At 39.4% G+C, this 24,247-nt stretch overlaps 1 protein-coding gene and 1 long non-coding RNA gene across 4 annotated transcripts in view; one reads left to right on the top strand and one right to left on the bottom strand.

The window, feature by feature from the left end:
* The window catches only part of LOC132397172 (anoctamin-9-like), a 111,656-nt gene extending 109,618 nt beyond the window's left edge, over positions 1 to 2,038 (top strand). For all 3 annotated transcript variants that reach the window (XM_059975574.1, XM_059975576.1, XM_059975577.1), the window contains exon 24: positions 361 to 2,038. In XM_059975574.1, the coding sequence (XP_059831557.1) occupies positions 361 to 430 (70 nt within the window). In that variant the 3' untranslated portion in view covers positions 431 to 2,038. The remainder of the gene's footprint in view (positions 1 to 360) is intronic.
* A 1,022-nt stretch (positions 2,039 to 3,060) lies between these two features.
* LOC132397173 (uncharacterized) lies at positions 3,061 to 22,884 on the bottom strand. The gene is made up of 3 exons (XR_009513295.1): positions 22,847 to 22,884; positions 10,247 to 10,305; positions 3,061 to 3,273 (listed from the first exon to the last, which is right to left on the bottom strand). It is a non-coding gene; the product is annotated as an uncharacterized LOC132397173 (long non-coding RNA).
* Positions 22,885 to 24,247: the final 1,363 nt, after the last annotated feature.

Below are 24,247 nucleotides of genomic sequence, written 5' to 3' on the forward strand. Positions count from 1 at the left end.
GCTCCACTAAAATTGCCTTGAAAATTAGTTGATACCAGAAAAAGGGCAAATATATTTGTCCAATTGGCAATCAACAGAGACAATGAAATTGGTGGGGCCTAGCTGAAGTAAATACAGTGTAACTGTAGGTCTAAGTACTGCTAGTGCTAAGACAGTGTAACCATATGCCTAGTACAATATTTTTACAGGCAACCCCCATGTTAGTCACGTGCTCCCTGTAATGATATTATGTAACCCTAGGCTTGTGATTAGTGTAGGAAGCTAGCTTAAAATTGGCATTGCAGAAAGAGAAGCAAAATTAATCAGAAGAAAACATATTGTATGAGTTTTTATGTTATTGAGAATAATTCTTTCTTTCAGAGTGTCACCCAGAAATATTCCATATAATTGGTCATCTAATTTGTACAGACAACAGTCAACAACTGTGTGAACATTTGGAAAATAAGTGTGCCTGTAAAGATTCAACAATTTCTACCTGGGTCAGAATGCATTTACTTGTATATTATTGTTCTGGATCAAAAACTCTTTGTAAAGAAGTGTTTGAAGAAAATGAAATCACAGTTTACACAGCTGGTTTTCCTCAATGAACAATGTCCTGATTAATCATGAACTGTGTTGCAGATAGAAGAAATTGATATAAAAAAATAATTTCACAAAAACCAAACTAATTATTATTCATATTTTTCATGTTCAGAGTTACTGACTAAATGAGTGCCCAAGCCCAGATTTATGCAAAAACTCAATCAGACTGATACTTAAAATTCTAAGCCAACAGTAGATGAGTCTTCAAACCCCAGTCTGAAAAATCAATATGCCCCAAGTACTCAAGCAAGAGAATCTTTGAAACATATATTCTGAGCCCAAAACGTTGGTTGATATCCAAGGGAAATAATTCCTGGGTATTGATATTCCCTTATTCAGGAAAAGAAATGTGTTACTTTATTAACTTCAGTATCATTTTACAGCATTAGAATGAAGTTTAATCTGATTGTGGGACAGTGGAATCATGATACCGAGAAGTAAATAGCTCTTCCCACCCAAATAAAAGGAATGCGCCAAGGGACATCTAAGTATTTACTCCTTGACAAAAGCTGAGTTTTCCTTTCACTGGTTTTCAGTTCAACTCTTCTCACAGTTTCTCCATTGTAATTTCCATTTCTTTTTACATTTTGAAAACTTAATTATTTTAATTTATTTATATAGATAGACTCAGGCTTGAAATGGAGAAGGATGAATCAATGAAAATAACACTAAAGGAAAAATAAATAGTTATCACTAACATTAATGGAAGTTACATAAATTAGAATATATAAAAATATAGCAGTTTCATTAAATCCACAAATGAATCTGTAAATTTGATAAGTTCAGTCTTCCTTTGTCTAAGATTATTCTGAACAAAGCTGTGAAAAAAAACCCAGTATTTCTGTTAGGAGTTATGGATCCAAATTAATCCTTTAGTCCTATTTAAATATGGCAGAGTATCCATGAGTTTTGAACAGTGTGGTATGCTGAAATGGTTGCTGAAAGCAGTATCCCTTTACCCACCTGCTCACTTATAGAAACTAATGCTACTGGACTGGTAGTGGAAAAAAAATAGTATTCAATCTACCGCCAACACTCAAATGACATACACAGTCCATTCTATAAATTACAGTATAATACAACTATTTTAAAAATGTTTTTAGATGGTTCTTCTACATCTCATTATTACTAAAATTCAACTTTTGAAGAGTAAGCAGTTTTTTAAATTATATAAAAAATGCTTCAGAAAAAGAGTAATGAAAATTTTAAGTTTTCATCTAGTGTGAGTAATAAAGCAGTTAAAAGTGGTTAAGGATACATTATTAGCCATAAAAATGACTAAATTGGTACTTAAATGTTATCCCCTCTGCTAAACACTGCTTTGGGTAAGATTTCATATATATTGGCCACACTACCTCAGCATTTCTATGAAATTTGCAAATCCAATTGTCTGCAATTTACTTTTCATTTTATAATATTCAAAATATGTTAATAATAAAATTCTAATATTAGTGTACAGTTGTATTTTTGTATGTATTACAAAACTGATTTAAATTCTCACTTTGTATAGAATTAATTTGTTTTTCTATACAATGAATTAAAAAGTCAAAGTTGAAAAATAATTACCATTGTTTCCTTTTTTCCCTCAGGTATTGTATTTTAACTCTGCTTTTTATGCCATTCTTTTGAAACATTAACTGGTATAGAAAAGAACTTCCACAAAGGTATAGTTCTTTTACTGTAATGATGATGGCAAAAAACAGATATAAATTTCATGAAAACTTGAGACATTGCAGCTATGTAGTCAACTCACATTTCACTCTCATTCATACATCTAAGCACATATTCATCAACATTTTCTCTCATGCATGTTACGGATTCAGCAACAATAAATATGAGTGAGGCAGGGTTTTGATAACAAATAAAACGTTTATTAAAACACTGAAAAACAAACCCCCAAAAGTAAACAAACACTAACGTAACCGGAAATCAGCTGCTGTGCGGTAGCTTAAACAGTTCTTAAAGCAATGAAGCTTAAACAGTTCTTAAAGCGATGTTGCAAAAACAGTTCTTCAAAGTAGTATTGCAAAAGTTCAAAATGCTTACAGTCCATTTAAGGGAGAGACTTTTTAAAGACGATTTAAATTCTCTTTCACGTTGTGCTGTTGCAGTTCCCAGTCGAACCACACTTTTCCCATGAAGAATTTACAGAGATGGAAAATGAAACGGCTTAAAGGCACTGATCTTTCCTTTACAAAACTGTTCCCAATCCTTTCTGCTATTCACAGGGATTAACACGGGGACAGTCAACGTATTCCTTCCGAATGAGGATCAGACAAGGTCGAACTTGTTTCACCATTGAAATCGACTTTCCTTGATCTTTTAACTCCCGAACTCCGATCTTCACTCTCCACTGATTCTCAACTAGCAGTATTATAAAGTAACTGCTGGCAATGACTTTTAAACTTTAGGCATTAAATAAAACTCCATCTTTCAACTAAACTGCGTCATAACATTAAATCACGCAGTGGCATGAAGTCAACATGGCAATCCAGCCACGAACTGCCCCTCCTCACAGGGAGGTGTCCTCCTTTTATACCCTGTAACAAAAAACCTGTCACATGACCTCTACTGGTGGGAAAATGATGTCACTCCACCATCACAAGACTGTTACCTCAAGTCCAGTATAGCTTCAACACCTGTCACATGTCACGGGTACGTAACACCTCCCTCCAAAAAAAATTATTTTGTCTGTCAAGAACAAAAATTTTAACAATTATTTACAAAAACAAATGTATAAATTTTATAACATACACAATATACAATATACAATACAGTGTTACAATTGTAAAAAACACTCCATAAAAAATTACATTGTACATTCAACATCAAGATAGACAATCAGCAACCACATTATCTTTACCTTTAGTATGAGTTATCACAATATTGTACTCTTGTAACATCAAACTCCAATTTAATAACCTTCTGTTTTTGTTTTTCATCTTACTCAGAAAAACTAACGGATTATGATCAGTGTAAACAATAAGTGGTTTTTGAGTTGTACCAACATATACCTCAAAATATTCCAAAGCTAAAACAAGAGATAACAATTTCTTCTCTATTGTTGAATAGTTTCTTTGATGCTTATTAAATTTCTTAGAAAAGTAAGCTACTGGATGATCAACCTCATCACCCTCATTCCTTTGCATTAATACTGCTCCTGCAGCCTCATCACTAGCATCTACAGCTAATGAAAAAGGTTTTTCAAAGTCAGGTGCCTTGAGCACAGGTTGTTGACATATCATTGTTTTCAATTTTTCAAATGCTTCTTGACAAGGCACTGTCCACACAAACTTCACATTCTTCTGCAAAAGGTTAGTTAATGGAAGGGCAACATTAGCAAAATTCTTACAAAACTTTCGATAATATCCTACCATTCCCAAGAATCTTCTGAGAGTTTTTTTCCCCGTTGGAGTGGGAATCTCTAAAATTGCCCAAACTTTTGCCTGAACAGGAGCGACCTTACCTTGACCCACAACATAACCAAGGTAAGTCACAGTGGCATGTCCAAATTCACTCTTAGCTAAATTAATAGTTAAGTTAGCTTTTGAAAGCCTTTCAAACAATTTCTCCACCGCAATAATGTGTGCTTCCCAAGTATCATTTCCTGTCACTAAATCATCAATATAAGCATCAGTATCTTTCGATCCCTGAATCACAGAGTTAATCATCCTCTGGAAAGTACCTGGGGCATTCTTCATCCCAAATGGAAGAACATTATATTCATATAGCCCAGATGGAGTTACAAATGCAGAAATCTCTCTACCTCTGTCCATTAATGGAACACACCAATACCCTTTCAATAAATCAATCTTTGTAAGGAACTTTGCTTTTCCAACTTTATCTACACAATCATCTACTCTAGGAATTGGATATGCATCTCATTTCATTACAGCATTCACCTTCCTATAGTCCGTACAAAACCTAATACTACCATCTGGTTTTGGCACCATAACACAGGGTGAACTCCAATTCAAATTAGAAGGTTTAATAATATTATTCTCTAACATATATTTAATTTCTTTCTCAGCAAGTTCACATTTTTCTATGTTCATCCTATATGGGTGTTGTTTAATAGGTTTGGCATCTCCAACATCTACATCATGTGAAGCTATAGTAGTCCTTCTCGGAACATCTGGAAACAAATCCTTATATTTAAAAATTAATTCCTTCATCTGCTGTTTCTGCTCTAGCTGTAAATCTGCTAGTTTCTCATCAATATTTTCCAGAATGGTTGAATTTGGTAACCTAACAGAAACAATGTTGGATTTAGAATGAAATTCAGATGAATCATCTATCATGTTCCTAGTTAAATCAAACTCATTCTCACTAGCCACAACAGTCACAGTATCAGATTGTTTATCAAAATATGGTTTAATCATATTTATATGGCAAAGTTATGTGGGCCTTCTACGATCTGGAGTTTTTATCACGTAATCCACATCATTGATTTTAGACACAATTTCATAAGGACCATGAAATCCAGCTTGTAAAGGATTCGTTTGCACTGGGAAAAGAACCAACACCTTATCTCCAGGCTTAAACATCCTCATCCTAGCTTCTTTATCATACCAAATTTTCATTTTCTCCTGAGCCAATTTTAAATTTTCCTTGGCTAAGCTACAAGCTTTATGTAACCTGTCCTTAAATTTCAAAACATAGTCCAACAAATTAGTGTGTATTTCCTTACTAATCCACTGTTCTTTTAATAAAGCTATAGGTCCTCTAACTCTATGCCCAAATACAAGTTCAAATGGACTGAAACATAAAGATTCTTGTACCGATTCCCTTACTGCAAATAAAAGTAAGTTTATACCCTCATCCCAATCACTTTCATTTTCCACACAATATGTCCTAATCATATTCTTGAGGATAGAATGAAACCTCTCCAAGGCACCTTGCGATTCTGGATGGTATGCAGACGAAGTGATTTGTTTAGCTCCCAATTTATAAACTACCTGTTGAAACAATCCAGACACAAAATTACTGCCTTGATCAGTTTGTATTTCCTTAGGTAATCCAAAATAAGTAAAAAAATTTATAAGGGCCTTTGTCACAGTTTTAGCTTTTATATTCCTAAGTGGTACTGCCTCTGGAAACCTAGACCAAGTACACATGATAGTCAACAAATACTGATAACCAGTTTTTGTCTTTGGTAATGGACCAACACAATCTACAATAACTATAGAAAACAGTTCACCAAATGCTGGAATAGGTTGTAATGGAGCCACTGGTGTAACTTGATTTGGTTTACCTACATTTTGATAAGTATGACATGTCTTACAAAACATCACCACATCTTTTCTTAGACCAGGCCAGTAAAAAATGTTTTAAAATCTTGTCCACAGTTTTCCTTACCCCTTGATGTCCACCTAAAGGCACACTATGAGCTAAAGTCAAAATCTCATTTCAATAAACTTTAGGGACAACTACCCGGTAAACAATATTTCATTCCTCACTTGCAGGAATTGTAGGCGATCTCCACTTCCTCATCAACACTCCTTTTTCCAAGTAATATCCTACTGGCACCTTTTCAATTTCACTATCTAGTAGAGCTTATTCTCCTAATTTTATAATCTCAGGGTCTCTATTCTGCTCTGCTATCATCTCCTTCTGAGACAGAGATAAATCTTCATAGTCAGACTTACTCCAAGAATCTTGTTCAAACAACGAAGGTAAGAAAGTCTCTGACACATCCTCAAAACTCGAATCCTGAGTTGGACAGTCATGATTAATAACCTCATTCTGCGCATCAATATTTTTAGCCATAGTTCTGGTCACAACACAGGAAGAATCTGTGTTAGAATTCATCTCTGGTTCCCCCGACTCCATTGTCAAATGCACTTCAGGAAAAACTTGTCCACCTGCCAAGTCATTACCGAACAATAAAGAAATATCCTTCACAGGTAAGCTAGGCTGTAATCCTACTTTAACAAATTCTGTAACTACCCCTGACTTTAAATTTATTTTATGCAAATGTACAGGCATAAAATCACTCCCAACACCTTGTATATAATTTACCTCACCAGAATCAGACTCTTCATTAAACTTCAATACACTGTCTAACATCAGTGATTGAGAAGCTCCAGTATCCCTAAGGATTTTTATTGGCACCAGAGTAGATCCTTCTTTCAAGGATACAAACCCTTCAGTTATAAAATGATCATATCCCTTTTGGACTTGGTCAGACTCTAACAAAACCTCATTTGTATTTATCAAACCTTGTAATTTTACAGGTGCTTCAGTATGTTGCACACAAGCATCTGGAACTGCTTCTCCTTTTTCAATCTGAAACAGTTAGCTATTACATGGCCAGGTTTCTTACAATAGTTACAAATAGGACCAAACTGTCTTTCTTTCACAGGTTTTCCTTCCTCCTTACCTTTCTCATTAACTTCTGATTCAATTTCTGATTTACCTTGAGTCTCTGTGTTATTTTTCCTCTTAAAAATTCTGCACTGAGGAAATTTATTCTCATGGATTAAAACATACTCATCAGCTAATCTAGCAGAGTCCTGCAATGTATCAGTATCCCTCTCATTTAAGTAGGTCCTTACTTCAACAGGGATGCTTCTTTTAAATTCCTCCATTAAAATCAGCTCTTTCAATGTATCATAGTCCTCATTTACATTTTTAGAGGAAAACCATCTCTCAAAACACACAGCTTTATCATAGGCAAATTCCACATGTTTTTTCCACAGATTTCTTCAAACTTCTGAATCTTTCTCTATACGCTTCTGGGACCAATTCGTATGCTTTTAAAATATGCTTTTTCACAATATCATAATCAAGTGCTTGCGCAGCAGTTAAAGCTGTATAAACTTGTTGTGCTTTACCTTTAATTACACTTTGTAACAACACTGACCATTTATCTTTCGGCCACTCTGAAATCTGAGCAATTGTTTCAAAATGTTGGAAATATCTTTCCACTTCTGTTTCACTAAATGGTGGGACCAATTTAATTTCTTGACTAGCAACAAACGGTTTTCTAGAACCAACACACTGATTCCCAGACCTTAATTCCGCCATTGCATATTCAAATCCCCTCTGTTTACTTTCAGCTTCTAACCTACAATGCTCCAACTTCATTTGTTCGATTTGTAACTGCATCTCCAGATTACTTATTGGAAACGACTCTAAAATCGATTCATCAAAATCACCTGAATCCACATAGTGTGACACAATTTTTCTCTGTATTAGAGCCTTTGATGTAGACTTCAAAATACCTTTAAGTTGCAATCTACTAGCTATCTCAGACACCTCAGTTTTTTTCGCCTTCGCTAACAACTCCGCGTCTGGCGAAGCCAGAAACTCATCAATATTCATTGTTGCCGAATACCACTCACAAGCCAATCAAACAAAAGAATCAAGTATTCCCCTTTTCCAAAACACCGATTCAAAATTTAATAAAGCATTTAAACTCAAATGATCCATCTCGGACACAGCCCCCATATTTATGTTATGGATTTAGCAACAATAAATATATGAGTGAGGCAGGGTTTTGATAACAAATAAAACGTTTATTAAAACACTGAAAAACAAACCCCCAAAAGTAAACAAATCACTAACGTAACCGGAAATCAGCTGCTGTGCGGCAGCTTAAACGGTTCTTAAAGCAATGTCGCAAAAACAGTTCTTCAAAGTAGTATTGCAAAAGTTCAAAATGCTTACAGTCCATTTAAGGGAGAGACTTTTTAAGTTGACTTAAATTCTCTTTCATGTCATGTTGCTGCAGTTCCCAGTCGAACCACACTTTTCCCACGAAGAATTTATGGAGATGGAAAATGAAACGGCTTAAAGGCACTGACCTTTCCTTTACAAAACTGTTCCCAATCCTTTGCTATTCACAGGGATTAACACGGGGACAGTCAACGAATTCCTTCCGAATGAGGATCAGACAAGGTCGAACCTATTTCACCATCGAAATCGACTTTTTTCGATCCTTTAACTCCGATCTTCACTCTCCATCTCCACTGATTCTCAACTAGCAGTATTATAAAGAAACTGCTGGCAATGACCTTTTAAACTTTAGGCATTAAATAAAACTCCATCTTTCAACTAAACTGCATTATAACATTAAATCAAGCAGTGGCATGAAGTCAACATGGCAAATCCCCCCATGAACTGCCCCTCCTCACAGGGAGGGGTCCTCCTTTTATACCCTGTAAAAAAACCCTGTCACATGACCTCTACTGGTGGGAAAATGATGTCACTCCACCATCACAAGACCATTACCTCAAGTCCAGTATAGCTTCAACACCTGTCACGTGACAAGTACACCACTGTCACATGTCACGGGTACGTAACATGCACAATATTAAAAAATGCATATCTCTATGCCTGGGATAACATCTATAGCCTTGGAGACATACGTCCATAGCCGTCTTTTATAATCACTCAAATGGTTTTAACTGATCTACTGCAACAATATACAGTATTCCAAACCTAGGTAATATGACCAGAATATTTGAAATCTTCAATGCAAATAAAAGTACATGGTAAATTCATCTCGTACTTCCCACCAATGCCTGAACAAATTGTCCAGAGATGGTAGTATCCTAGTCAAACAGTGGGAGTTACTTGTTTTCTCACAGTTAGGGTGGTAAACCTGACGGCCACCACAATACACTCACTCAAAACAAAAGAGCTGGTCATTGCACAAAATGCAGGCAGTTCAGAAAAGTCAAATTGTCTATCTTAAAAGCAGATCTACACCTTTAACCTTTAAAGTGGTGCATACAATTACAAATACAATAATTAGATAACTAAATACACTGTGAAAACAGCCAAATGTCCATTAACATAAAATAAACAAGCTTGTTGTTTTACAGTTGTGTCTCAACTTTCTCGAATGCTTTGCAATACTTGGGAGCATCCAATGTTTCTATGGAATGCAAGTGATGTAATTCCTCCCTGTTATAACCAGGAGGTAATGATAGTTTTTCTAGGAACCAGGCATTAATCGGCAGAGTCATAGTGTCAATGATTCACTTAAGAATGACTGAGATACTGAAACTGTGCAAGTATCAAACAAGAGGCTAAAAAAAAACCTCTGCAGTGTTTTCCTCTCCAGCAACATGGCATGAAGCAATCAGGTATTTATGATAGGCTTGAGAGGCAGCTGTATGGTTTACCTTCTTAGTATCAAACTTTGAGACTTGGATAGCTCATCAGAACTGTACTGAACTTAGGTTAGCATTGGATTTGCTGACTGAGAGCATTACTTCTGTAAATGTAAGCCCATCTCAATTGCTGCTTACATTGCACATCCCTAAACAGCCAACCACATTTTTGGGAGTTGAGAATGATCTCAAAACATTAATGACTTGCATCATAATCATTACAAATACTGCCACCACATGCTCAATGGAAAACTACAGTCAGTGGATATTGTTCTGTGACCTCCCTCAGACTCATTTTGCCTGATAACAGAACGATTTGCACAGAGGAATGGGACTTCAACTGAGTTTAAGGATTTAACAACTAGCTGTATTTCATTATTTACTAAACCAATATTTACCAATGTTAACTGTAAGAGAAGCAATTGAACAACTTACCATTTTTAATGAAGATGACACTATTAACACACCTCATCCTTTATTCTGTTTTTAAATTGTGAACTTAGCTAACCATATGCGAAAATGTTTGTACTGCTTCTACTCACCACAAAGTTTTTGCTTGCCCTGACAATGGTAAATTCTGTGTGGCTTAATCCTTTTTATTCTGTGGAGAACATAACAGCATTGGTTTGTACCTAAATTGTCACACATGCTTTACACTAAAATGAAGTAAATACCATACAAGTTTTTGTTATATGTTTTTAAAAGTGGATACTGAATTTTGTTCCCAAATAAGACTTATTTTCTTTAAGCATGCTTAGTGCTGTTATCAACCAGAATGTAATCTGGCAAAGATCAAAAGTGTGGCACTAGGTAAGTGACTTGTAGATTGGATTTTATTTTGAATGGTAATATTTATTAGACTTATGAGTGTGAATGTATGTTCTATACCTTCATAAAATGGAAAATCCTGTCAGCCAGTTATCAGAAAAGTACAGTATCTCTACAACACATCTAGTATCAGGTGATTTCATGCAAGGTTAACAGCTAATATCTAGGCTTAATTGCTCTTGAGAAAGCCATGCAGTTATTATGACTGAGTTGTCAGATTTAGACAGAGACAATTAAGCAATGGGAATATATTTCTAAGTCAGGATGGTAGGTGACAAAGAAAAAATTCCAAATGGTGGTAATTCCACTTGGCACCTTCCCTTGTTTAAAGTGGAAGAATTTCTGGAGCTGGGAGATGACATATATTTGAGTGAAATTATCTCTGTGAAGGACAAAGTAAAAGTATAAGCTGGTAGATGGATAAGCTAGTTTGTCCTGTTGGCATGTGGCCAAGAGGTTAAGGTGGTTGTCTAATGATCTGAAGGTCTCTAGTTCAAGCCTTGGCTGAGGCTGTGTGTGTGTCCTTGAGCAAGGCACTTAACCACACATTGCTCTGCGATGACACCGGTGCCAAGCTGTATGGGTCCTAATGCCCTTCCCTTGGACAACATCGGTGGCGTGGAGACGGGAGACTTGCAGCTGGTCTTCCATACAACCTTGCCCAGACTTGCGCCCTGGAAACTCCAAGGCGCAAATCCATGGTCTATCGAGACTGATGGAGGCCTACACTACAGACAGTTTGTCCTGAATGATGCTGAATTTAGTGAACTACAAATTTAGGATGATAAGATCATATCATGTCTTGACATACATCGTAGGCCTGGAAAATCTCTGGGCATTGTTGTGGGTAGTGAAATTCAAGAAATTGCTTTCAAAATAGTGCTTCAAGAAATTGTGTATGAACACTCATGCATGAATGTGCTAGGTTTGTGGAACTATGATCTTACTCACTGGTTTGGGATTATTTAACTCCTTCCCTTACATACTGTTACTTAGCACACTCATACCCCTGTGTTACAAATTCACAAGATTGGTAGCTCATTTTAAGTTCCCTGAACAACACTCCAGCTGTATCAAGTTCAGGTTCAAGTTCAAGCTTATTGTCATTCAATTGTATACATGTATACTGCCAAACGAAACAATGCTCCCCCAGATGGAAGTCCACAACGAGGTACATATAGATCGCACACAACACATAAAGTAACATTACTGCAAATAAATCAACAAATAATAAGGTGTATTTATGTTGCAAGTTAATAAGTAAACAGTATAATACTACTGACTATTGAGACCTGGATGGTGGCAGGGAGTTCAGTAGTCTCACAGCCTGGGGGAAGAAGCTGTTTTCCATCCTAACAATCCTTGTCCAAATGCTACAGGTCTCCTGCCTGAGAGTAGTGTCATAGAGAGGTTGTTGGATAGATCAGAGAGATCATTGCATATGGAGTGCTCCTGATAAATACCTCTAATGGGTGGAAGGAAGACCCCAATGAGCATTTCAGCAGTCATCCCAACCCCTTGTAGGGACTTGCTATTAGATCCCTTGCAATTCCTATACCATAGAGTGATGCAACTGGTGAGGACACTCTCAATGGTGGGTGAGAGCCAAACTCACCTCAATCTCCTCCAGAAGTAAAAATGCTGCCGTGCTTTCTTCACTAAAGAGGTGATGTTGAGAGACCATCTGAGATCTTCCACAAATTTGGTGCTCCTAACTTTCTCCACGGAGGAGCTGTTTATGTGCAGTGAGGAGTGATCAGCCTGTTCCTTTCTAAAGTCCACAACTACCTCTTTGGTCTTGTCCATGTTGAGACTCAAGTTATTGTGCTTGCACCATTCTACCAGGTACTCTACCTCTTCTCTCCATGCTTTCTGATTGCCATCATTGATAAGATCAACCACTGTTGTGTCATCAATTGGTCTAGATTTGATTTTAACTGGATCTAGTGGTGCAATCATGCATGAACAGCATGATTTGCAGTGGGCTGAGCCTGGAGCCCTGGCAGAGCATGGTTTGCCAGTACTCGATGTGATGGAGCTATAGATGTTGCTGTCAACACAGATTGACTGTGAACTTTCAGTCAAGAAGTCCAAGATCCAATTACAGTACAGATTACAGAGGAGGGTTTTGCTACATTGAGGCAAATCAGAGTGGATAAATCCCCAGGACGTGACAGTGTGTTCCCTCGGACACTACAGGAGGCAAGTGCAGAAATTACTGTGGCCCTAGCACAGGTACTTAAAACATCCTTAGTGACAGGAGTACCAGAGGATTGAAGGTTAGTCAATGGAGTTCCACTATTTAAAAAAAGCTCTAAACATGAATCAGGATATTATAGGATAGTGAGTCTACATCATTTGTGGAAAAGTTATTGGAAGGTATTCTAACTATTTGTATAGACATGGATTGATGAAGGAAAGCATAGCTTTATGCATGGTATGTTATGTCTAACCAATTTTATAGAGTTATTTGAGGAAGTTACATGGAAAGTGGATGAAAGTAAGGCAGTGGATGTTGTCCACATGGACTTTAGCAAGGCATTTGATGAGGTTCCACATGGGAGGTTGTTCAAGAAGGTCCAGTTGCTGGGCATTCAGGATGAGAGAGTAAATTGGATTAGACATTGCCTTTGTGGGAGAAGCCAGAGAGTGGTAGTAGAGGGTTGCCTCTCTAAATGGGGGCCTGTGACTGGTGGTGTGCTGCAAGGACGAGCTACTGTAGCTTTGCAAGACTCTTTTGAAAACACGAACTAGAACATGTTTAGGTAGGCAGCTACCTATGACCATCACATTAACATTGCTGAATAAGCGGGATCTGTGACTGTCTATATAGAGAAGAGCATTGAGGACATCACCATAATTGAACACATCTATGTGAAAGCAAATCAGTAGCCATGGCTGATGGCTGAGGTCCAGGTGTTGCTGAGAAATCAGGATGCTGCCTTCAGATCAGGAGATAAGATGACTGTCAAGTCAGCAAGAGCTGTGCTTTCCCATGCCATCAGGAAGACAAAACAGGATTATTCAGATAGTATATAGCTATTTCAGTGATACCAGAGACAAGAGGTGCATGAGGAGAAATTTGATACAGGTGTACAAAATTACAAGGGATATAGATAAGGTAAATGCAAGCAGGCTTTTTCCACTGAGGTTGGATGAGACCATTACAGGTTAAGAATGAACAGTGAAATCTTCAAGGGGAACATGAGGGGGATCTTTATGACATAGGTGTATGTGTTGTCCAGGTGGTCTAAGGCATGTGAAGAACCATTGAGATTGTATCTGCCGTTGACTTATTGTGGCAATAGCCAAACTGCAATGGATCCAGGTCCTTGCTGAGGCAGAGTTCAGTCTAGTCATGACCAACCACTCAAAGCATTTCATCACTGTAAATGTGAGTGCTACTGGGCAATAATCATTAAGGCAGCTCACATTATTCTTCTTAGGCACTGGTATAATTGTTGCTTCTTTGAAGCATGGGAACTTCCGCCCATAGCAGTGAGAAGTTGAAAATGTAAGTCCAGTTCATTTGCAAGACTGACAGCAAAGGAACTGCATCGTCTTGGGTTATTGCATGGATCAGGGCCTCATACCCTGACATGACCTGTTACAGGTCACCAGAAGTGGTGTGAGAGAAAGTGCTGGAATCCATGCTCAGTTTAAAGTAATGCCTTAAGGCCCACTCTCACATCAATACTGCTCTCCAATGTTCACTCCCTAGAAACAAACTGGATAACCTTCATCTGCAACTGACCTAGCCCAAGATGTGGAACTGCTACATGCTATTTTTGCAGAGTCTTCACTGTGGAAGACACTAGCAGTGTGCCAGATGTTATGGTGTGTGAAGGAAGAACAGTGAGTGCAGTTGCTATTACAAAGGAGAAGGTGCTCAAAATGCTCAATGATCTAAGGGTACATAAGTCACCTGGACCAGATGAACTGCACCCTAAAGTTCTGAAAGAGGTAGCATTAGAGATTGTGGAGGTATTAGTAATGATCTTTCAAAAATCATTAGACTCTGGCATGGTATCAGAGGACTGGAAAATTACAAATGTCACTCCACTCTTTAAGAAAGGAGTAAGACAGCAGAAAGGAAATTATAGACTAGTTATCCTGACCTCAGTGGTTGTGAAGAAGTAGGAGTCAATTATTAAGGATGAGGCTATGGAGTACTTTGTGACACAGAACAAGATAGAACAAAGTTAACATGGTTTCCTGAAGGGAAAATCTTGCTTGACAAACCTGCTGGAATTCATTGAGGAGGTTACACGTAGAACAGATAAAAGGATGCAGTGGGTGGTGTATGTATGGACTTTCAGAAGGCTTTTGACAAAGTAATACACATGAGACTACTTAACAAGTTAAGAACCCATAGTATTACAGGAAAGTTACTTACATGCTTAGAGCATTGGCTGATTGGTAGGAAGCAGCAAGTGGGAATAAAAGGATCCCTGTCTGGTTGGCTGCCAGTGATTAGTGGTGTTCCGCAGGTGTCAGTGTTAGCATGACTTATTTTTATGCTGTATATCAATGATTTAGATGATGAAGTAGATGGCTTTGTTACTAAGTTTGCAGATGATATGAAGATTGGTGGAGGAGCAGGTAGTGTTGAGGAAACAGGCAGGCTGCAGAAGGACTTAGACAGATCAGGAAAATGAGCAAGAAAGTGGCAAGTGAAATACAATGTTGGAAAATGCATGGTCATGCACATCGGTAGTAGAAATAAATCTGCAGACTATTTTCTTAAAGGGGGGAAAAATCCAAAAATCAAAGGGATGCAAAGGGACTTGGGATTCCTTGTGCAGAACACCCTAAAGGTTAAATTGCAGGTTGAGCCAATGGTGAGGAAGGTAAATGCAATGCTAGCATTCATTTCAAAATGGCTTGAGGGGGATGAGGTGAGATCTCATTGAAAGCCTTGGAATGTTAAAGGGCCTGGAGAGTGTAGATGTGGAAAGGATGTTTCCCATGGTGGGGGAGTCCAGGACAAGAGGGCATGTCCTCAGGATAGAGGGACATTCATTTAGAACAGAGATTAGGAGAAATTTGTTTAGCCAGGTGTATTTGTTACCACAAGCAGCTGTGGAGGCCGGGTTGTTGGGTGTGCTTTAGGCAGAGATTGATAGATTCTTGATTAGACATGGCATCAAAGGTTACAGTGAAAAGATCATCCATCCAGATTTTCATCCAAGTCATTTTTAACATATATATAAAAAAATAAAAATAGGTCCAAGTGAGGAGCCCTGCAGAACACCACTAATCACAGACCTACAAAACTCCAACCAAAATAAATCTGATTGACCATCTCCCTCTGGATTCAGAATTGGCTTGCCCTTAGAAGACAAACAGCTTAGTCACAGTGGACACTATACATCTTAATCATCTGCATGAGCCTCCATGAGGGACTGACAAATACCTTATGAAAATCCATGTAAACATCCATAGCTCAATTTTTTTTATATTGTTAGTTTTATACAACTAAAGAGATACCACATCACACCAAAATTTTAAAAAATAGGGATGCAGGACCAGGTGATGTATTATAGCTGCATAATATGGGAACTGGCAGAGCCCATTGTGGTTCCTGGTGACCACATCTGTAGCAAGTTTTGACTACTTGAGGAACTCAGGCTCAAAGCTGATGACCTAGAATATGAGCTTTGAACACTGTGATGCATCAGGGAGGAGGAGAGTTATCTGGAAACTGTTTCAGGAGGCAGTCACACCCAATGCTTTAACTACTTCAATTCGATCTGTGGCCAGGGACAAGAGGGTGTGACTGTGAGTGAGGCAAGTAGAGATATCCAAGAGGTAGTGCTGGAGGAGCCTCAGCCTTTCAGCTTGCTCAGTAGGTCTGAGATTGTTGCTCCCTGTGAGGATGAGAATGGGAGCTGCAGGAAGGATGAGCAACCAAACTGTGGTACCATGGTTAGGGGAACCATTCAAGATAGGGAAAAGGAGAACTGTAGTTACAATTGGGGATAGTATAGTCAGGGGAATAGATACAATTGTCTGCTGCAAGGAGCAAGAGTCCCCAAAGCTGTGTTGTCTGCCTGGTGCCCAGGTTCAGGTCACTTCATCTGACCTGCAGAGGAGTTTGGAATGGGTGGGGAAAGACCCAGTTATAGTGGTCCATGTGGGTGCCAACGACTTAGAAAGATCAAGAAATGAGGTTCTGCTGAGGGTATTTGAGCAGCTGGGGTTTAAGTTAAAACATCACCATTTAGAAGTTCAATCTTGTTTCCCAAGCTCTTGTTGATCTTGAGCTAAAATTCAACCACAGTGTCCAAACGATCAAATAAATGTTTTAAGCCTTTTGACATCCAATGCACTCAGTGTGAAGAAGCAAGTGTTCAAACTCTTCGTCATTACATTGACATAACTAACAAAATATTCTGCTATTTAATGGATGAGCTTTAAAATTGTTAATAGCAGATATTACAAGTGTCATGCTTGAAAAAAGTTGCTAGTTAAGGTTTTTGGCTGCAAGATGTTGACGATGAATTACACAACAGATTTCAAACACTTTCTTTTTTTATATAAATGCCACAAAACCAGCATGACAACTTGCCATGCTGCTCCATCTGTTGCACAAGTAATCATGCTCCTAATTAGAATGTGTAGTCTCGATAGACCATGGATTTGTGACTTGGAAAGTTTCCAGGGCACAAGCCTGGGCAAGGATTTTTTTATGAAAGACTGGCAGTTGCCCAAGCTGCAAGTCTCCCCTCTCCATGCCACTGATGTTGTCCAAGGGAAGGGCAATAGGACCCATACAGCTTGGCACTGGTGGCATCACAGAGCAGTGTCTGGTTAAGTGCCTTGCTCAAGGACACACACAGCCTCAGCCAAGGCTCGAACTAGCGATCTTCAGATCACTAGACGGATGCCTTAACCACTTGGCCATGCCCCAACACCTTAATTAGAATACTTTTAGCCTCAATATACATTTTGAGCTCGTCATAGATTGATTCGCCATTGATATTTCTTTTTAACTTTTTACAAGAGTATCTCTTTTTAAACTTTCCTATTTAAGATAAACTGTGCATATGCCATTAGCAATGCCTCTTTGTCTTGCATAGTTGACTCATCCATTTGTATGCCAAATTCTGTTTTATATAGCTCTGTGCATAATTTATATTCAATGTCTTCACTCATTTTGAGAACAGTGGTGAGCATTTTTGATACACTAGGCATCATTAATCTTTCACCAATTGAAAGAGGTTTTCCCACACTTTGCTAGCATTTTGGAAATGTTATAAGTAGCAATGAGACTATTATCAAGGTCATTTTTAGCTTTCTTGACATATGACTCAAGTGTGCAACACTTTCCAAATAGTTCTTACATCTTCTGAAATATTGGAAGGGCTGGATAGAGTGGATGCGGAGAGGATATTTTCAATAGTAGGAGAATCAAGGACTAGAGAGCACAGCCTCAGAATACAAGGACATCCCTTTAGAACAGAGACGAAGAGGAATTTCTTTAGCTAGAGGGTGATGAATCTGATAAAGTATGTAGAGTTAACACGGTCAGTTAAACATAGCAGGCTGTTTTTCTGAAAGAAACTGCTGATGATCAACAGATGTGCTGAGCCATGCTGAGCCATATTTCTTCTTGGAGTTAGACAGTGCTTCAAGGTCCTTGATTCTTTGTGCAATCAAGCGCAGCAATAAGACCACTCCAGCCTGTTTGTGTATAGGGCATTATACCTATTCTGTAACTTATCTCTCCGTGTTGTCAAGCAATAGATAAGTCCTACTGGGGCAAGTTTGAGTGACTAACTAAGTAAGCCACGGGTGCTTTGAATAAGGAGTTTGTATATACTTACACGGTCTCTGAGTGACTTTATCCAAATTTGACTTCCACATTTGGCGCTTGCGAGCAGGGTACCAACATAGGGACTGTGACATGGAGCTAGGTTGAGTAAGCGACAGACCGATCATCCTATCTACGGGGATCAATTGGGCCCTCAAAGATGAATTATATTTGTCACTCCCTACGATAGCGGTGTGAGTCTCTGACCCTCGCCTGGACCTTAGCACAGGACCTTGATGAGACCCAGATCGAATCTGCCAAAAGACTCGTATAAGGTAGTACAATTATTTGAAAATTGGACAGCTGACAGGTTAAAATCGGGTAAGAGTTAGTCGAGTAAAGAAAAACCAGGAGAATTGATGAGTGAACACCGTGTCTGGTAAAAAAAGAAAGGATAAAAACCATACAACTGAAGAGGTGGCACGTGTCAGGTAAAACTTAAGAGATGTCTAAAAATTAAAGTCAGGTAAACGAACCAGAAAAATTGATCCATAGATACTGTGCGCAGGTATCGGGTAAAACATTAAAGTCAGGTAAGAATCAACAGAATTGAGCAGTAGACACCGTGCTTGGTAAAAAGGCAACAACATGGGATAAGACCTATCATGTGATTAAAAAGGTACAGGAACTTCACTAGCCAAAAACTATGATAAAGGGAGAGATTTGTGTGTTTTAGGTGGTATTTTACATAAGAAGTTGGGGGACGAAGTGGGGAGGGACTTGGGATGTGACAAGCTGTGACCGATCCGTAAAAATGGTCCGGAAAAAGATCAGTCGTAATAAATGCAAAATCTTGATCAAGGCATAAAACCAAAGGCCAAAAGCGACAAATACAGGGGCAAATAGGGAATGAAACACGGGATCCCGGGAGCTTGTCTGGCTTACCAACCCTGTTTGATGAAAGTGATTGCGATAAAGACTGGCTAGTGAGAAGACCCCCACCACCATATTGGGAGCCACTACTGGCCATGGGACCCGAAATTTCTCCAGGGTTCTCTGATACCATGGGAGGAGGGGTGAAACAAAGGGAGAAGGGGAGGACAGAACCCCTATATCCAACCATCCCTCGAGGTGATACTGAAGAATGAATAAGCACAGTCCCTGAGAGAAGTCCCCCGCCCGACCTACCCTAATGATGCTAAATCTCAGGGCGGGGGAACAAGATCAGCCGGCGGTTATCCCTGTCTATGCTCCATAAAAGCCACAAGAAATGATCATAGAAATCAGCGCTTTTCGCACAATATATCTGAAACACAATTCAAATATATAGTGATATCCCCCAGGATTTTTTCGGACTTTGTTGCATGATATTATCTGCAGATGAGGGATGGAAATGGAATATAGAACTGGGATACCGGACTTACCAGAAGTTAGAAAAGTGGAAAAGCATTCATGCTCTTGGGTTGGAAACTACTCAAATGGAATATTAGGTGTTGTTCTCTTCTGCATCTAGACTTAACTCAGTAATGAAAGGAGGTTTATGTCTCATGGATTTTGGCACAGTGGTAGTCGCTATCCCACAGCCCCAGAGATCCGGGTTTAGTACTGACTTCAGGCAATGTTTGGATTATATTATGGCCCGAAGAAGGGTCTTGGCCTCAAAAGATTGACTGCTTATTCCCCTCCCCAGATGCTGCTTCAGAAAAGGGGTACTAAACGAGGAAGAACAAACCAATCAGATAATCCAGGGCTTGGAAAAAGCACTGCAACAGCCTATTAACGTCACTTTAAGTACTAGAATGTAAACCGAAACCCGGAGAATCAGGGCCGGATTACTTGGAGCTCTTTGTGTCATGCTACAAGACTTATGTTGGGGACCAGGTCTTCAAAAATGGGTTCACTTTCCCTCAATTTAACACGCTGCTGCTCCAATGTCTCCCTTTTAAGTAAGCCACGATGGTTAAGACCAACAATATGGACTGACCACATAATGACCGTAATCGGACGTGGCGGGCCATAGTTTACTACTGGGATCCCAGCACAGAGTCCAGACCTTCCTCAAAGGGAGTTGCAGTCAACCATGAATTTGTCCAACGGGGTCAGGGACACCGACGGGGGTCCGATAATGGCTGGCATCGTAACCATACTCCGTAACCGAGAAACCGGGATTGGGATCAATTCCCTGATTGACCTTACCCCCTATGATGACCCATACGCCCCAGGACCCGACCAGGTGATGACAATAAGTGGACCACTTCACTGACTTTATCCCCCGATCGAAGAAATGGACCACCATGCCCGGGTGAGGTCAGCTTGGAGTATGTTTTAACCGTGGCCACCAGGACACTGGAAGGCAAGGTGCCTCTGGGGACAGCAGAGATGCTCAATTTCAAACCGGACAGTCACCCCATTCTCTATGAACAATCCTTTGCTCATTGACCCTCGAAAATGTTGCCCGTTCTAAGTAGCGACCCGTAAGAGGAACCCAGCATAATCCTTCAGCGAGCTGGAATTCAACTGCCATTTATGATTGATACCGGGGCAACCACTTCCACCCTCGATCATGAGATGGTGTTGGAACATGGACTGCGGCTTTCCGGGGCCACCATTGCCCTCTCAGGGTTCCAGGGGTCTGAATGAACATACCAACAGACGCGCACCCTATGGGTGAAGTTTCAGGGAAGGCAGTACAGTATATATACCCTGGTAACTGCAGCTTCTAATTACCTTACATCAGCCTGTAAATGTGCTCTCTTTCCACTCGCTGTTGGAGCTTTTGACCTCTCCACAGGCACAGCACCTCACTCAGGCCCAACAAAAGCACTTTGAGACAGCCTCACTGAGTAACCCGCTGCTGACATTTTCTCACTGCTCCAAATTAAACCCGGCCACTTTCCTAAAGTCGCCATCCCAGGTTACAAACGATTCTGAACATGACTGCGTGCTGCTCACCACAGCCCGCGAGGACCTCACGGACCAATCCCCAAAGGACCCCGACATAACCTTGTATGTCGGTGGTAGTACTTTCATTGGCCCTCAATGCCAGAGATGTTCCGGTTATGCTGTGGTCACAGATGATGTGGTGCTCGAGCAGGCAGCCTTTCAACCAGCCGTGTCAGCACACAAAGCTGAGTTATTTGCTCTCCTATTAGCAATGCTACATTTGTACAGAATCTTCTCACTGCCTAACAACTGCCAAAAACGTTGACCATTATCAAATGCTCCACTCATACCCGTCAGGCTGATAAACCACCGGTAACGCCATGACTGATGAGGCTGCCAAAACTTCATCCCAGACACTCGAAATTATAGTCCCATTAGGGCCCCGTCAGAAGTCCCTACCCTCTCAGACACCATGGGTATGCCAGACATGCACTAGCCTCCATAGATAGTATCCAGGACATCTTCAAGGAGTTGAGCCTCTAAAAGATGGTGCCCTTCATTAAGGTTGTCCATCATCCAGAACATGCCATTTTCTCATTGCTACAATCAAGAAGGAGGTACAGAAATCTGAAGGCACAAACTCAATGGTTCAGGAACAGTTTCTTCCTCTGTGCAATCCAATTTCTGAATGGACATTGAACCCATGAACACTACCCCAGTATCTTATTATTTCTATTTTTTTTGCACTACTTAATTTCATTAGTTAATGTATATACTTACTGTAATTGTTTTTTTCTATTACGTATTGCATTGTACTGCTGTCGCAAAATTAACAAATTTTACGACATATGCCGGTGATATTAAACCTGATCCTGATTATAGTGCAAACATGAGCAAATCTGCAGATGCTGGAAATTCAAGCAACACACTCAAAACGCTGGTGGAACACAGCAGACTAGGTCAGGATGAAGGATCTCAGCCCGAAACGTCGACAGCGCTTCTCCCTATAAATGTTGCCTGGCCTGCTGTGTTCCACCAGCATTTTGTGTGTGTTTCTGATTATAGTCTTACCTTTATCAATCTCCTTTATTAGCTCCTTAAAAAACATCATTATTAAGACATAATGAGCCCTACACAAAGCAATGTTGACTGTCCCTAATTAGGACATGTTTTTCTAATTGCTGTTACAGAGAATCCTTTCCAACCCAGCATCCCTAACACTGATGTGAGACACATTGGTATGGTTTCCAGAATTATCTGTATTTTCTTTCTTGAATGACAGAACAATAATATCTACACACCAGTTCTCCAGGTCTTTGCCTGACATCAGAGAGGACATAAAGATTTTGGCCAAGACCTCAGAATATCTCATCACGCACATCTCTGAATAATCTGGGGTATATCCCATCATGCTCTGGGGACTTATCCACCTTAACATTCTTTAACAGATCCAATACGATCTCTTTATCTCAAAATGCCCTGGCATACTAGCATGCTCCACACTGATCTCACTATCCTCCACATTCTTTCCCTTGGTAAATAAGTTCTTATTTAAGACTTTGCACACATCCTCTGCCTCCAAGCATATGTTTTCTCCTTTATGCTTGACAGGTTCTCTTGCACTTGTTGTATATAATATATAGAATGTATAGGGATTCTCTTTAGTCCTACTTACCAAGGACTTGTCATGGCCCCTTCTGTCTGTCATAACCTGCAGAGAGAATAAACACTAGTCAGCCCATCACAGGCCTTTCATATCCTTCCTTCCTGTCTACATTCACAGTGCATTACATGTGCCTATCACCCTGCCCATTCCCTTTATTCTCTTCTAGCCTCTAGAAGATACAAGAGCTCAAAAGCTAAACCAATCACCTCCTTCACATCCCTTTCCAAGTGGCGCAACCACATTCTTTAAGCCTAATTCTATTTCGTTATTGCCATTTTAGTAATCTTCAGCACTACTATACTTTACATCATTCCACTGAATTTCTGCTCATTGCAGTATTTATTTGTTGTGTTTATTATTATCACATATACTGCTTATTTTGTACACTTTATGCATGACTATAAACTAATCTGAATCTAATCCTGGACCAGAAGAAAAATATAATACTGGCTAACATCAAGAACATAGAGGAAAGGAAATATCTCATGGATTAAAGTCATAATTTTTAGATCAGCGAGGTTACTGGAGCTAATTCAAATTAGATGTTCAGTAAAATCAAAATTGGATGTACACTGGACCAACATTTTCTCATCCAAATATGAAGATATCACATGACTGAAATTATTTTAATCTTAAAAAAGATAGTAGGAATTAGTTCTCAAGCTAATTTTGATAGGTCGGGTGGACATGAACTGCAGCTTCTAGATTACTGTATTTCATTCTCAGGAATGTACCTTCTGATTTCTATGTAAATAACAGAAAGCAGTGTTATACTATAGCAAAATCCAGGTCATAATCTTTCTCACTTATGCATTTATACAAATTCTCAGCATTAGGGACTGCCTCGCTGTTGGAGGTTAGCAGCACTGAGCACTCTCACACTAACCCAAACAGAATCATCAGCGCTGCACTCTACTGCTGCTCACACACATCCAGTGACCTCTGGCATTCAGATTTTCTAGATCCAGTGGCATCAACTGTTCCAGGGAATGCTGGTGTCTGACTTCAGAAAGTTGCTTCCTTGGAATGATGGGATAGCCACATGCTGTAACAAGTGCAGTATTCCTAGATGATAAGGAAAGTTTTAGGAGGGAGGTGATATCAGAGGTAGGTGAATGTACACATAAGAGTGGTGGGTGCCTGGAACATCCAGTCAGGGGTGGTTCTAGAGGCATATACAATAGGGACATTTAAGAGACTCCTAGAGGCCCTTGGATGAAAGGAAAATAGAGGATTATGGGCTGTGTAGGAGGAAAGTGTTCGATTAATCAGGGAGCGTAGGTTTCTATCTGTCACATAACACTGTGGGTTGAAGGCACTGTACTGTGCTATGCTGTTTTATGTTCCAGAAATAGATTGATTGCTTACGTTGCACTCAAGAGTCATATCCAGCTGTTTCTCTAATTCCAG

Source organism: Hypanus sabinus, chromosome 7, assembly GCF_030144855.1.
Source record: "Hypanus sabinus isolate sHypSab1 chromosome 7, sHypSab1.hap1, whole genome shotgun sequence".
Taxonomy (NCBI): Eukaryota; Metazoa; Chordata; class Chondrichthyes; order Myliobatiformes; family Dasyatidae; genus Hypanus; species Hypanus sabinus.